Here is a 13,886-nt window from a genome sequence, read left to right on the forward strand (position 1 = left end):
ACTTATTTTCCACCATAATATGCAAATAAAATGATAAAAAAACAGACAATCTGATTTTCTGGAATTTTTTTTCTCAGTTTGTCTCCCATAGTTGAGGTCTACCTATGATGTAAATTACAGACGCCTCTCATCTTTTTAAGTGGTGGAACTTGCACTATTGCTGACTGACTAAATACTTTTTTGCCCCACTGTATACTGTGTATATATATACAAACATATCAATTAGTAAGTTAATCACCTGGAGAGAAAGCCGGCTGGCAAGGGAGCAGACAGAAAGCACATGGTAGCAGCCATCTTGTCAGTGTCCGTCTGTCGTCAATAGTCAATAAAGTCAGTTGAAAGTACAATCGCGCATGCAGAGATTGCCACGTGACGCGTGCGCGGGTCGCGCTATGAATTGTGTCTAGCAGCACAGGCCCAAAACAAAGCCGCAAAAGCGCGGGCGCCGTCACCTAGCAACACCAGGATCAGACAGACAGTAAAATACAAACACATAATGAATTTGTTAGCGTACGCGCAGTATATCTGTTATCAACATAAAAAAGGTGAGCCTGAGCGACTATATTGCAATTATTCATTGATATAAATAGATTGAATAATATATGGACTAAACATAGAAAGATAGCACAGAAAATATCAACTATGAGGCTAATATGCATCGGCAATGATTGCGATACACAGAAGCACAAAATGGCTAAAAAATTAAATGAATTAAATTAATAAAGAAGGGTGAAAAGCATGTGAAGGCACAAATTATTGAAAAAGAAAGAAAATGAAAAAAATATATAACATAAAAAAATGAAACATATATAGAGTACAGACCAAAAGTTTGGACACACCTTCTCATTTAAATACTTTTCTGTATTTTCATGACTCTGAAAATTGTAAATTCACACTGAAGGCATCAAAACTATGAATTAATACATGTGGAATTATATACTTAACAAAAAAGTGTGAAATAACTCAAAATATATCTTATATTCTAGGTTCTTCAAAGTAGCCACCTTTTGCTTTGATGACTGCTTTGCACATTCTTGACATTGTCTTGATGAGCTTCTAGAGGTAGTCACCGGGAATGATTTTCACTTCACAGGTGTGCCCTGTCAGGTTTAATAAGTGGGATTTCTTGCCTTATAAATGGGGTTGGGACCATCAATTGGGTTGAGCAGAAGTCTGGTGGATACACAGCTGATAGTCCTACTGAATAGACTGTTAGAATTTGTATTATGGCAAGAAAAAAGCAGCTAAGTAAAGAAAAACAAGTGGCCATCATTACTTTAAGAAATGAAGGTCAGTCAGTCCGAAAAATTGGGAAAACTTTGAAAGTGTCCCCAAGTGCAGTTGCAAAAACCATCATGCACTACAAAGAAACTGTCTCACATGAGGACCGCCCCAGGAAAGGAAGACCAAGAGTCACCTCTGCTTCTGAGAATAAGTTTATCTGAGTCACCAGCCTCAGAAATCGCAGATTAAAAGCAGCTCAGATTAGAGACCAGGTCAACACCACAGAGTTCTAGCAGCAGACACATCTCTACAACAACTGTTAAGAGGAGACTTTGTGCAGCAGGCCTTCATGGTAAAATAGCTGCTAGGAAACCACTGCTAAGGACAGGCAACAAGCAGAAGAGACTTGTTTGGGCTAAAGAACACAAGGAATGGACATTAGACCAGTGGAAATATGTGCTTTGGTCTGATGAGTCCAAATTTGAGATCTTTGGTTCCAACCACCGTGTATTTGTGCGACGCAGAAGAGGTGAACGGATGGACTCTACATGCCTGGTTCCCACCGTGAAGGAGGACGTGTGATGGTGTGGGGGGTGCTTTGCTGGTGACACTGTTGGGGATTTATTTAAAATTGAAGGCATACTGAACCAGCATGGCTACCACAGCATCTTGCAGCAGCATGCTATTCCATCCGGTTTGCGTTTAGATGGACCATCATTTATTTTTCAACAGGACAATGACCCCAAACACACCTCCAGGATGTGTAAGGGCTATTTGACCAAGAAGGAGAGTGATAGGGTGCTACGCCAGATGACCTGGCCTCTACAGTGGTTTGGAGTGAGCTGGACCGCAGAGTGAAGGCAAAAGGGCCAACAAGTGCTAAGCTTCTCTGGGAACTCCTTCAAGATTGTTGGAAGACCATTCCCGGTGACTACCTCTTGAAGCTCATCAAGAGAATGCCAAGTGTGTGCAAAGCAGTCATCAAAGCAAAAGGTGGCTACTTTGAAGAACCTAGAATTAAGACATCATTTCAGTTGTTTCACACTTTTTTGTTAAGTATATAATTCCACATGTGTTAATTCATAGCTTTGATGCCTTCAGTGTGAATTTACAGTTTTCAGAGTCATGAAAATACAGAAAAATCTTTAAATGATAAGGTGTGTCCAAACTTTTGGTCTGTACTGTATATAATAAAGTTAATGAAAATAAATATAAAAAAATAATAATAAAATAATAATAAAGAGATAGATGATGTAATAGAGTAAGATAACACAGAACCACATGAGAATATTTAATAACTATCACACTGTATAATGCATACTGAATCTTTATTGAACCATTAGGCAAAATACAAAAATACAAAAAAGAAACCCGAAAGTCTCCTTCAACAAACTGCCCGAGACTAAACATGACTTTATAAATAGATGAAAAAGGTCAAAATGCAGGGAAAAAAATCTGAAACAAATCGAGGAGGCTGGCCCATGACAATACATGGTACATATACATAAGTCTCAAGTCGTACTGAACTGCCAATCATCCACGATTAATGATCCAGAATATAGGAAACAAACACTTGTTAGATAAGTGTCGGACCCAGCTGAACAATTAGAATAAAGGAAAACTCAAAAAAACATAAATGAAGATATGGTACTGTGAATAGACGCTTCAGGAAAGAGATCTGATGACTAGAAAATAAGGCCGGGTTCACATTGCGTTTACAGCAGCCCGTTCAACACATACGTTAACGGGCTGCTGATGCAAGTGCCGGTATGGCAGCACGCTAGCGCAGATAGAGCATCTGCTAGCTCTATCTGCGCTAGCAGTGACGGACTAGGAAACGCTGCAGCCCGCGTCTCAGGGTCCGTCACTCAATGACGGCACATCCCTAGCGCACGCCCATTGTGCGATGCATCCCACATAGGAATTAATGGCGGCCTTAACGGACTACGTTACACCGTGTTTATGCCGCGGTGTAACGTAGTCCGTATAACGGGCGCCCATAACGCAATGTGAACCCAGCCTAATTCTCTGATGAAAATAGCCATAATACTCCAAGCAAGCACCAAGGTGAGAGTAAGATGTAAATCCTCTCCAGGGAAAGTGAATGTGCTTCCATCACAGAACAACGAATACCAATGTCTACTGGTCCAGGGTATATCTAAAAAAAATAGAAATAGAATAGAGATGAGCCATATAACTAAACAAAAAGACATATAATTATGGTGTGTATTTTAACCATAGAACCCAGAAAACGAGAATTCCTCCTTTAGACCTCCAGGGGACATGCTCTTTAAATTGAAAATCCAACGGGACTCCCGGCGAAGGAGGTCCTTAGTTGGATTCCCACCCCGAATGTTGCCAATAACCTGGTCCACCATCATTACACGTATTTTGTGATGTCTACTCCCATGGTGTTCTATATTGGAAATGTGCTGCTGAATTCTGCGTTTGATTTCTTGGCTACTTTGTCCCACATACTGTATATCTTTGGGCATTGACAGATAAGAATATATATCACACTAGATGGTGGCCTGATCCTAACGCATCGGGTATTCTAGAATATGTGGACAGAACTTGTTCAGTAAACGTGACTAAACTATGTGGCACTGTGACTGACAGAACTTGTTCAGTAAACGTGACTGAACTGCGTGGCACTGTGACAGACAGGACTTGTTCAGTAAACGTGACTGAACTACGTGGCTCTGTGACTCACAGAACTTGTTCAGTAAACGTGAGTGAACTGCATGGCACTGTGACTGACAGAACTTCTTCAGTAAACGTGACTGAACTGCGTGGCACTGTGACTGACAGAACTTGTTCAGTAAACGTGACTGAACCACGTGGCACTGTGACTGACAGAACTTATTCAGTAAACGTGACTGAACTGCATGGCACTGTGACTGACAGAACTTGTTCAGTAAACGTGACTGAACTGCGTGGCACTCTGACTGACAGAACTTGTTCAGTAAACGTGACTGAACTACGTGGCACTGTGACTGACAGAACTTGTTCAGTAAACGTGACTGAACTACGTGGCACTGTGACTGACAGAACTTGTTCAGTAAACGTGACTGAACTGGGTGGCACTGTGACTTACAGAACTTGTTCAGTAAACGTGACTGAACTATGTGGCACTGTGACTGGCAGAACTTGTTCAGTAAACGTGAGTGAACTATGTGGCACTGTGACAGACAGGACTTGTTCAGTAAACGTGACTGAACTGCATGGCACTGTGACTAACAGAACTTGTTCAGTAAACGTGACTGAACTGCGTGGCACTGTGACTGACAGAACTTGTTCAGTAAACGTGACTGAACTATGTGGCACTGTGACTGGCAGAACTTGTTCAGTAAACGTGAGTGAACTATGTGGCACTGTGACTTACAGAACTTGTTCAGTAAACGTGACTGAACTATGTGGCACTGTGACAGACAGGACTTGTTCAGTAAACGTGACTGAACTGCATTGCACTGTGACTGACAGAACTTGTTCAGTAAACGTGAGTGAACTATGTGGCACTTTGACTTACAGAACTTGTTCAGTAAACGTGAGTGAACTGCATGGCACTGTGACTGATGGAACTTGTCCAGTAAACGTGACTGAACTACATCACACTGTGACTGACACACTATGACTGCGCCTGTCGCTGATTGATCGTGTGCGGCTGGCGCGACCAATCAGGGACGCGGGATTTCCATTACAAACAGACAGAATTAGACAATATAGTAGATTCCTCGAGCGACAGTTTGAATAAGGTTTAAAGTGCCTGGAAACATTGGGAGGGTAACATTATCAGCTGCAACCATGTAGGGGCAAATATTGCAACCACCACATGGAAATGACTCCGTGAGGTGATTCCCCGTGCCCAATCTAGTGGTTGGTCGTTAGTTGATTCTCTTTCTCGTTTCCAGTTCGAGCGTTTCCGGTCTTTGGCTCCGGAGGCAGAAACCATCGGTTTGGATTGCCCAGCGGACCTTTGGCTCGTGGCATCGGGGATGCTGAAGATCTGATAAGGTCGTCGTTGGCTCCCAAAACATGGGAGGCTTATCAGATGGCTTGGTCTTCTTGGGAAGGGGTCTTGGCATCCTGCCCGGGTGGAGGTAATGCTGATGATCAGGTGGGGATTTTGTTGTCCTGGATTAGCCGTGGTTTGGATGAGGGTTGGTCGTGGGCGAAGGTATCACGCTTGCTGGCGGCTTTGGCGTTTGGTTTCAAATTGAGGGGGCAGTGTGATTTGTCTAAAGCTTTCCTGGTGAGGCAAGCCGTAAAAGGTTTCCGGAGACAATATGGTAGGTTGGATTCCCGGCGTCCCGTGTCTTTTGCGATGTTGGAGCGATTGGGTGAGATTTTGGGGGACTGTTGTGGGTCACTGTTTGAACAACGTCTTTTCAGTTTGGCTTTCTCGTTGGCATATTTTGGTGCAATGAGAATTAGTGAACTGGTGTCTCCTAATAAGTATACAGCTGGGGGAGTTTTGGCAAGGGATGTTCTCTTGTCTGAAGGGCGTGTGGAGTTCTGGTTGCGTCGATCCAAGACGGATCAGATGGGGCGCGGTAGAAAAATTGAGTTGGGTGCGGTAGTTGGTTCACTGATGTGCCCAGTTAGTTGTTTGAAAAGTTTTTGGGGGCTAGGGCCTCGCAGGGAGGGATCTTTACTTTGTCATGAGGACGGTTCTGCTTTGTCAAGATATCAGTTTCAGATGATTTTCAAGAGAGCGCTTGATGTATTGGGGTTGGATGATTCGCGTTTTACTCCTCATTCCTTTCGGATTGGGGCAGCTACGGATGCGGCTGCGGGAGGTTTGGATGCGGAGGCTATCAAGCGTATTGGGAGATGGAAGTCGAATAGATATCGCAGTTATGTTAGGTGTTAAGTGGGGGTGTGTGTTTTCGTCCTGGAAAGGTTCGTTTTGATAAATCGCGGTCTTTAGGTGGTGGATTGAACTTTGTGTTTGTATTTTTAGGTTCCTTACCGTTTTTGGTGTGGATTTTCGGCCATTCCTATGTGCATTGGGGAGCCCGGCGCGCTGACGTACGGTCGAAGGGTAGACAACTCGGTTTCGATCGGTCGGTAGCAGTGGTCCGGTGGATTGGTTTTAGAGGTTTGTCCTGGAACAGGGTGCTGAAGGAGATCAATGCTGCGGTAGTTTTGGACAGGTCACCGTAGATTTTGGTGCTACACGTGGGAGGTAATGATTTGGGTATGCGCCCATTTAGAGAACTAATTAAGGACATCAAGCAGGACTTGTTGCGGTTGTGGCGGTTATATCCGGGGATATCGGTGGTCTGGTCGGAGATTGTACCGCGAAAACGGTGGAGGAATATGCGGTCCTTGGAAAAACTTAATAAGGCCAGGATCAAGGTCAACAGAGCGGTGTCCGCGTTTGTGGCCAGGAATGGTGGAGTAGCCGTAAGGCATTTTGAGTTGGAAAAAGGTGACGGGGCGTTCTGGCTGGCAGACGGTGTGCATCTGAATGCCGTTGGGATTGATTTTTGGGCACTTGGGCTGCAGGAAGGTGTGGAGAAGGCCATAGCGTTTCGGAGTGGTGGGGTCTCAGGTCTTTAAGGTTTCAAAGTCCCTCGTTGTGGTGGCTGGGGGGAGTCCTTGGAGTTGATGGAAATTGGGTTGGGGGGATTCATTGGCTTATGGCTCCCCGGTATTTTGTGTTAAAACTGGTTTTGGATCTGGTGACTTGGGGGGTTCCGGCGGGGGTGGTCGGTTCCCCGGGAATTGTAACGTGAACAGGGAACCCGCTGGGGTTTTGGTGCTCCTGAGCCAGGCGGTATCGGCTGGGAGTAATTTGGTTTTGGTAACGTTCACGTTGTGCTGTGTGTTTGATCACCAGATCCATGGGAGCTCCAAGGACCCCTCCTAGTTTAAAGTTATTGGATGTTATAATTTATTATGTTTGTTTGTATTTAAATAAAAAGGCTGCAGTGGCCGACATTATTCCAAAAGAATATGTAGTTTGAGTCTTTATTTAGGGGTAAGAGGGCATGGGTTATGGGGGGGGGTTATTAAAAGGGAAGGTTTGTGCTGTTTATCTACCCCAACTGCTCGACATTACCAGGGTCAAGAGCTAGAGGCTGAGTCAGCAAGGAAAGCCAAAACTTTTTCCTGCTGTTCCGGCTTTAAAAGCGGTTTTCCTACTCCCAGATAAGGGAGCCTTTGAGGCCTTGTGTAGCCAGACGATGACGCTGGCTCAACACCTCGAGCCTTATGTGCTATTTTGCTTTTTCCACTACCACCATCATTACCAGCTGGCAACGACCGCCCACGGCCTCTTCCACCAGACTTCCTCATTTTTGGGATAATGTAACCAAAATAACAACCGTTATATGGTACTATAAAACAAGGTAGGTGTATATAAACTTGTTGAGAATTTAAATCTCCCTTTTTTGGGGGGGAGACTGCACCTAAACTCAGGCCCAGTGTATTTCACTACACAATGTAAGTGGCAGAACGTGGCTGGAAGATATACGACAAACAGAACTGACGTAGATCCACTTAGTGCCAATTTAAATCTCCCTTTTTTGGGGAGGAGAATACACCCAAACTCAGGCCCAGTGTATTTCACTACACAATGTTAGTGGCAGAACGTGGCTGGAAGATATATCAAAAAATACAAGGACTGTAGTACAATTTCAATCTCCCTACAATGAGCTCAGGACAAGTTTGGCAGCCAGCAATAAAAAGGACTGCTGCACACAAAAGTGTGGAGTGGTCAAATAAACAAGATAACTGTGCAGAAAGGAGCAACAGGATTTTTGCTTTTCAAAAAGCAGTTGGTTTGCACAGCGGCGTACAAACAGCAATGCAGCTATCAGGGAGCCTTATAAGGCAGCCTAATAAGCTACAGAGCTGATGCACAAAAATATAAACTCCACTGTCCCTGCAAAGAAAAGGTGGTGTTGGACAGTGGAAATCGCTACAGCACAAGCAGTTTCGGGGTTAATCTTCCCTCCCTAACTATATCCCTTCTTCTGATGCAGCTGCAGCAACCTCTCCCTATGCTAAGATCGGCAGAAGTAAGATGGCGGTCGGCGTGCATGCCCCTTTATAGCCCCTGCGTCGCCGCAGAAAGCAAGCCAATCACTGCAATGCCCTTCTCTAAGATGGTGGGGACCAGGACCTATGTCATCACGCTGCCCACACTCTGCATCCTCCTTCATTGGCTGAGAAATTGTGCTGAAAACGTCATACGAAACACGACTTTGGCGCGCTGATCGCCGACCTCGTGGCCGATCCCACATTAGGATTGGGTCGGGTTTCATGAAACCCGACTTTGCCGAAAGTCGGAGATTTTTCAATTTGTCCGATCCTTTTCACTCAACCCTAATTATCACTCTGTTTTCGTGAAATATCTAATGTTTTCATCCCTTGACCAAGGCATTGCACTATTTAACGCTTTTCAGCAGTAGAGAAATCCTTTTTATTTCTCATATTGCTTGAAACCTGTGGCCTGCTTGATAATGTGGAACATCATTTTTAAGTAGTTTTCCTTTAATTAGAATCACCTGGAAAACTAATTATCACATGTGTTTAAGATTGATTTCAGTGAGCCATTGAGCCCTGAGACACAATACCATCCACGAGTTTCTTTGAAAAACAAAACAATTAAATCTTTATGACACTTAAATCCAATTTGCATAATAATTTGGAACATGGTGTAGACCTTTATGGCCTGCCTCTCTGGAACAGAAAAATTATATAATAGCCCCATTGAATATTAGATAATGGCCCCATCAATAAGATTAATAGCACAATCATAAGGACTATGAGGAAGGAGGTCTTGACACCCCTGTTCTGAAAACACATCCCCGAAGTCAGACAGGTATTCCGGCAGAGACCGGGTATCCACCCTGGCTAACCGGGTGCCCAACCAGTGTCCTTGACAATACTCGCTCCACTTTACCACCTCCCGAGTCTGTCAGTCCACTACAGCATTGTTCAGCATACGCCAAGGTAGTTCAAATGCCACAGGAGAGGGCAAACTATCTAGCACATAACACTTGATTAATTCTGAGTGCATTGCCCCTATCAGCAGATGTATCATTCGAATGACCTGAGTAAAATACCCCTGGCTCAAGGGTACAGAGTCAATGGCAATTGTGGGCATAGACTAGACAGTTTATGTGTCTTGAGACCCTTGTCCTGGACGAACCTGGCATTAATCTAATAAAACACTGCCTCACTGTCTAGAAAGGCTTAAATAACCACTTTAATTTTACCAAAATGGATCTTGGCTGGTAAAAAAATTGTGACCTTACCACAGAGGAAATATATACACCTGGGTTGTTAACTTACCCACAACCCGGGCTCCTTACTTTTCTCGTGGCTGTTTGCGGTTATGTATGGAAGGACAAGTACCCACAAAACGATCCTTCTCACCAACAAAACACACTTCCCCTGTATGCCAAACTGCAGTGGGACAAATAAACAAGCCATTCCCGCCAAATGCATTGGTTCTTTGGTTGAGTAAGCCCTAGGTTCCCTTGACCCCGGATCCCTCGAAAATTGGGGTGTCTGTTTATGTCTCTGCTGAAGACGGCAGTCCACCTGGATAGCCAGAGACATGGCCGCCTTCATCCTTTACCCTCACAGAAAGCCCTTGACAGAACTGGACCACCTACGAGACTCGGAGCAATACACCTCCACTGTCCGGTCTCCCTGCGGAAGCTCACAGTTTAGATTCGGCCAGAGAAACAAGGTCGGGGTCATCGTATATATGACCCAGAGCCTGAAAAAAAATCCTCAACCGTCTGAAGAGACAGAGTCACACGGAATACAAAATGCCCAGGCGATCCCCACCCATTGCTCCTCGGTACCTGAGTAGTGATTATGTAATATAAAATAAAGTTTACAGGTTTCCCTGAAAACAACAAACATCCCAACTCCTAGAGAACCTATCTGGCAATGTGATCTTGGGCTCAACTAAGGGTTGCCCGAGAGCCCTAAGCCTGAAGTGTTAGGGGTTGCCAAACAACTGGGCGCAAGTCTGCCAAGCTGAGTGGCTGCACTTAACCTGTCAGAGCAGCCGCCGGATCCATGATGGATCAAAAAAGTTATGGGCCAGTGTTAATGTCACGAAATACCTTGTGACTGTGGGCGCTAACCAGGTCCCTAAAAATAGGGGAGCTCTAGACTATCCCTGTTTCCTTGGATTACTTTTGAAGAATGAGACACCTGGTTCACGTGCTTTGCTGTGCTCCTATATCAACCCTTATCTGTTCCCTCCCCCACCCAGGAAGGTGAGAAGCCAAAGTGTATAGGAGAACACTAACCAGACAAACAAGGGAAGACGGACAGAGATAAATGAAAATAAGAATCTTATAAAATACACTCATTAAACAACAGAGTGGAACACACGGGAGTAAAAGGAAGGAGAAACCAAGTAGGAGAGGATGAGGATGTGCACACAAAAAAAACTGAGCAACAATAACAAATCTCCAAACAAGAACTACACCTCCAACTCCAAACCAGGCAGTGAGAGCTAGCACTGACAATTCCAAAGGTGATCATGTATAGTAGAGGGGAGTGGCAAACATTAAAGAGCTGACAGATTGACCCTTGCACTGCCAGCAAGGAAAAAACCTGCACCATTTAATAAGATGGTGAAGTACTTCTAGTACCAGTAGAGGGTGAAACGTACGTCTTTATAGGATCTAGAATGCTACAAAGGCCCATACAGGGCTCATGGATTCTGTTATTGTGGATATACAGTATGTACTGGATTTATCATATCTGGACTTGGCTTCAGGACACACATTACAATGTACGGCACTGTATATGACACATAATCAGTGTCTGGCCCACGAAGAACCATCTCCAGAACCCCACTTTTCAACTACGTGCAAATGTGACATTATCCTTAATCACAAATTTGTATAACAATGAACTGGGTAGATTGTTCAATTAATAAGATGCTGCCTGTGTCCGTACATAATGATTCAATTATAAAGTGTCAAGTGCTGCTTATATAAGAGGGTGGTGACCCATTCGTGCACGTGGGCCCACCGGAGGAGCCAGTCCAAGCCTGCATATAATTTATGATGTCCTTTAGGAGCTGTTAGTGCACTTCGGTGTATGCTGAGTTCGGTAGAAGAAGCTGTCGACCAGATGATCATTTATCCGACAACTATGAGGCTTTACAATGCATGGAGGAAGAGTGGAATTGTAATGTACAAAGAACAAATGGCTTTTCTTATCTAAAATTGACATCGTATTCGCTTATCTTAATAAAACTCATGCTGGAATAAAATGCAAAAAGGAGCATACAAATTTGCAACAATGTACTCGGCAAGCTGTGACTGCCTTTCTCGGTACATTATCTACCTTACCCTACATAAAAAGAATATTCCAAATAGAAAATGTTTGGCCATTTCCACAGAAAGATTTGGTTTCCGTAAGTTTTTCATGTGTAGGAGGCCCCACTAACGCTCATTAGAGCAGTCTATACTTCAAAATGTATTCACTATCGTTTGGACAACTTTTCTCAGGAGCTTTCAGATTTTAGGAAAAGAGGCGTTCTTGAAAAATGTGCAACTGTTTCCATAGTTTTTTCACCCCTACATACAGTTCTTATTTCTCTTTCAATCCCAGATAAATGCTGCTATAAAACAACAGCAGACATTAACCCCTTAGCGACCGCCGATACGCCTTTTAACGGCGGCCGCTAAGGGTACTTAAACCACAGCGCCGTTAATTAACGGTGCTGTGGAAAAAGTAAATAGCGCCCCCCAGAGTCGGATTTTCTCCGGGGTCTCAGCTGCCGGGGGTAGCCGAGACCCCAGAGAACATGATTCGGGGGGTTTTTAACCCACCCCGCATTTGCGATCGCCGGTAATTAACCGTTTACCGGCGATCGCAAAAGAAAACGCGATCTCTTTTTAATTTCTCTATCCTACGATGTGATCGCACATCGGAGGATAGAGAAAAGGGGTCCCAGGTAGCCCCCAATACTTACCTATCTCTCCCGATGCTCCTCGTGGCTCCCGGTGGGCGCCGCCATCTTGAAAATGGGCGCATGCGCAGTGCGCCCGCCGGCCCCGCGAGAATCTTTGGGGTCTCGGCTCCGGGGGTAGCCGAGACCCCAAAGAGCATGATCGGGGGTCGGTTTTAGCGACCCCTGTTTTGCAATCGCCGGTAATTAACTGTTTACCGGCGACCGCAAAAAAAAAAAAAAAAAAAGCTAAGTGTAATTCTCTGTCCTCTGATGTGATCGCACATCAGAGGACAGAGAAATAGGGGGATTCGGGGACCCTGCCATACTCACCTGTGTCCCTGGATCCTCCTGCTGCTCCTCCTGGCCGCCGGCATCTTCTGGGCAAAAGAAAATGGCGGGCGCATGTGCAGTGCGCCCGCCATCTGTCTCCATCTGCCGGCCGGCAGGAGAAGAGCAGTTGGGGCTAAAATTAGGGTTAGGGGTAGGGCTAGGGTTAGGGTTAGGGCTAAATTTAGGGTTAGGGTTGGGGCTAAATTTAGAGTTAGGGTTGGCGCTAAATTTAGGGTTAGGCTTCTTTCACACGTCGGTACGGGGCCGTCGCAATGCATCGGCTCGACATACCGACGCACGTTGTGAAAATTGTGCACAACGTGGGCAGCGGATGTAGTTTTTCAACGCATCCGCTGCCCAATCTATGTCCTGGGGAGGAGGGGGCGGAGTTACGGCCACGCATGTGTGGTCAGAAATGGCGGATGCGACATACAAAAAAACGTTACAATGAATGTTTTTTTGTGCTGACGGTCCGCCAAAACACTGATCCAGTGCACTACGGACGCGACGTGTGGCCATCCGTCACGATCCGTCGGCAATACAAGTCTATGGGCAAAAAACACATCCTGCGGGCACATTTGCAGGATCTGTTTCTTGTCCAAAATGACGGATTGCGACGGATGCCAAACGACGCAAGTGTGAAAGTAGCTTTAGGGTTGGGGCTAAAGTTAGGGTTAGAGTTGGGATTAGGGTTAGGGTTTGGATTAGGGTTGGTATTAGGGTTAGGGTTGGCATTAGGGTTACGCTTGGGATTAGGGTTAGGTTTGGGATTAGGGTTAAGGTTAGGGTTGTGATTAGGGGTGTATTGGGATTAGGGTTAGGTTTGAGGTTAGTGTTGAGATTAGGATTAGGGGTGTGTTGGATTTAGGGTTTTGATTAGGGTTATGGTTAGGGTTGACATTAGGGTTGTTTTGGGGTAAGGGTTGGGATTATCGTTAGGGTTAGTGATTAGGATTATGGATCGGGTTGGGATTAGGGTTAGGGGTGTGTTGGAGTTGGGTTGGAGCTAGAATTGGGGGGTTTCCACTGTTTAGGTACATCAGGGGGTCTCCAAACACGACAGCCAATTTTGCGCTCAAAAAGTCAAATGGTGCTCCCTCCCTTCTAAGCTCTGCCGTGCGCCCAAACAGTGGGTTACCCCCACATATTTGGCATCAGCATACTCGGGATAAATTGGACAACAACTTCTGGGGTCCAATTTCTCTTGTTACCCTTGTGAAAATAAAAACTTGGGGGCTACAAAATCCTTTTTGTGGAAAAATATATATATATATTTTTTTTATGACTCTGCATTATAAACTTCTGTGAAGCACTTGGGCATTCAAAGTTCTCACCACACATCTATATAAGTTCCATGGGGGGTCTAGTTTCCAAAATGGGGTCACTT

The 13,886-nt window shown here is 44.9% G+C and overlaps 1 protein-coding gene across 2 annotated transcripts in view; it reads right to left on the bottom strand.

The window, feature by feature from the left end:
• Window positions 1-2,535: 2,535 nt before the first annotated feature.
• LOC138655207 (gastrula zinc finger protein XlCGF66.1-like) overlaps window positions 2,536-13,886 on the bottom strand; it is a 70,121-nt gene continuing 58,770 nt past the window's right edge. For both annotated transcript variants that reach the window (XM_069743571.1, XM_069743570.1), the window contains one exon: window positions 2,536-3,382. In XM_069743571.1, coding sequence (XP_069599672.1) covers window positions 3,174-3,382 — 209 coding nt within the window. In that variant the 3' untranslated portion in view covers window positions 2,536-3,173. The remainder of the gene's footprint in view (window positions 3,383-13,886) is intronic.

The sequence above is a fragment of the Ranitomeya imitator genome, unplaced genomic scaffold (assembly GCF_032444005.1).
Source record: "Ranitomeya imitator isolate aRanImi1 unplaced genomic scaffold, aRanImi1.pri SCAFFOLD_703, whole genome shotgun sequence".
NCBI classification, from domain to species: domain Eukaryota; kingdom Metazoa; phylum Chordata; class Amphibia; order Anura; family Dendrobatidae; genus Ranitomeya; species Ranitomeya imitator.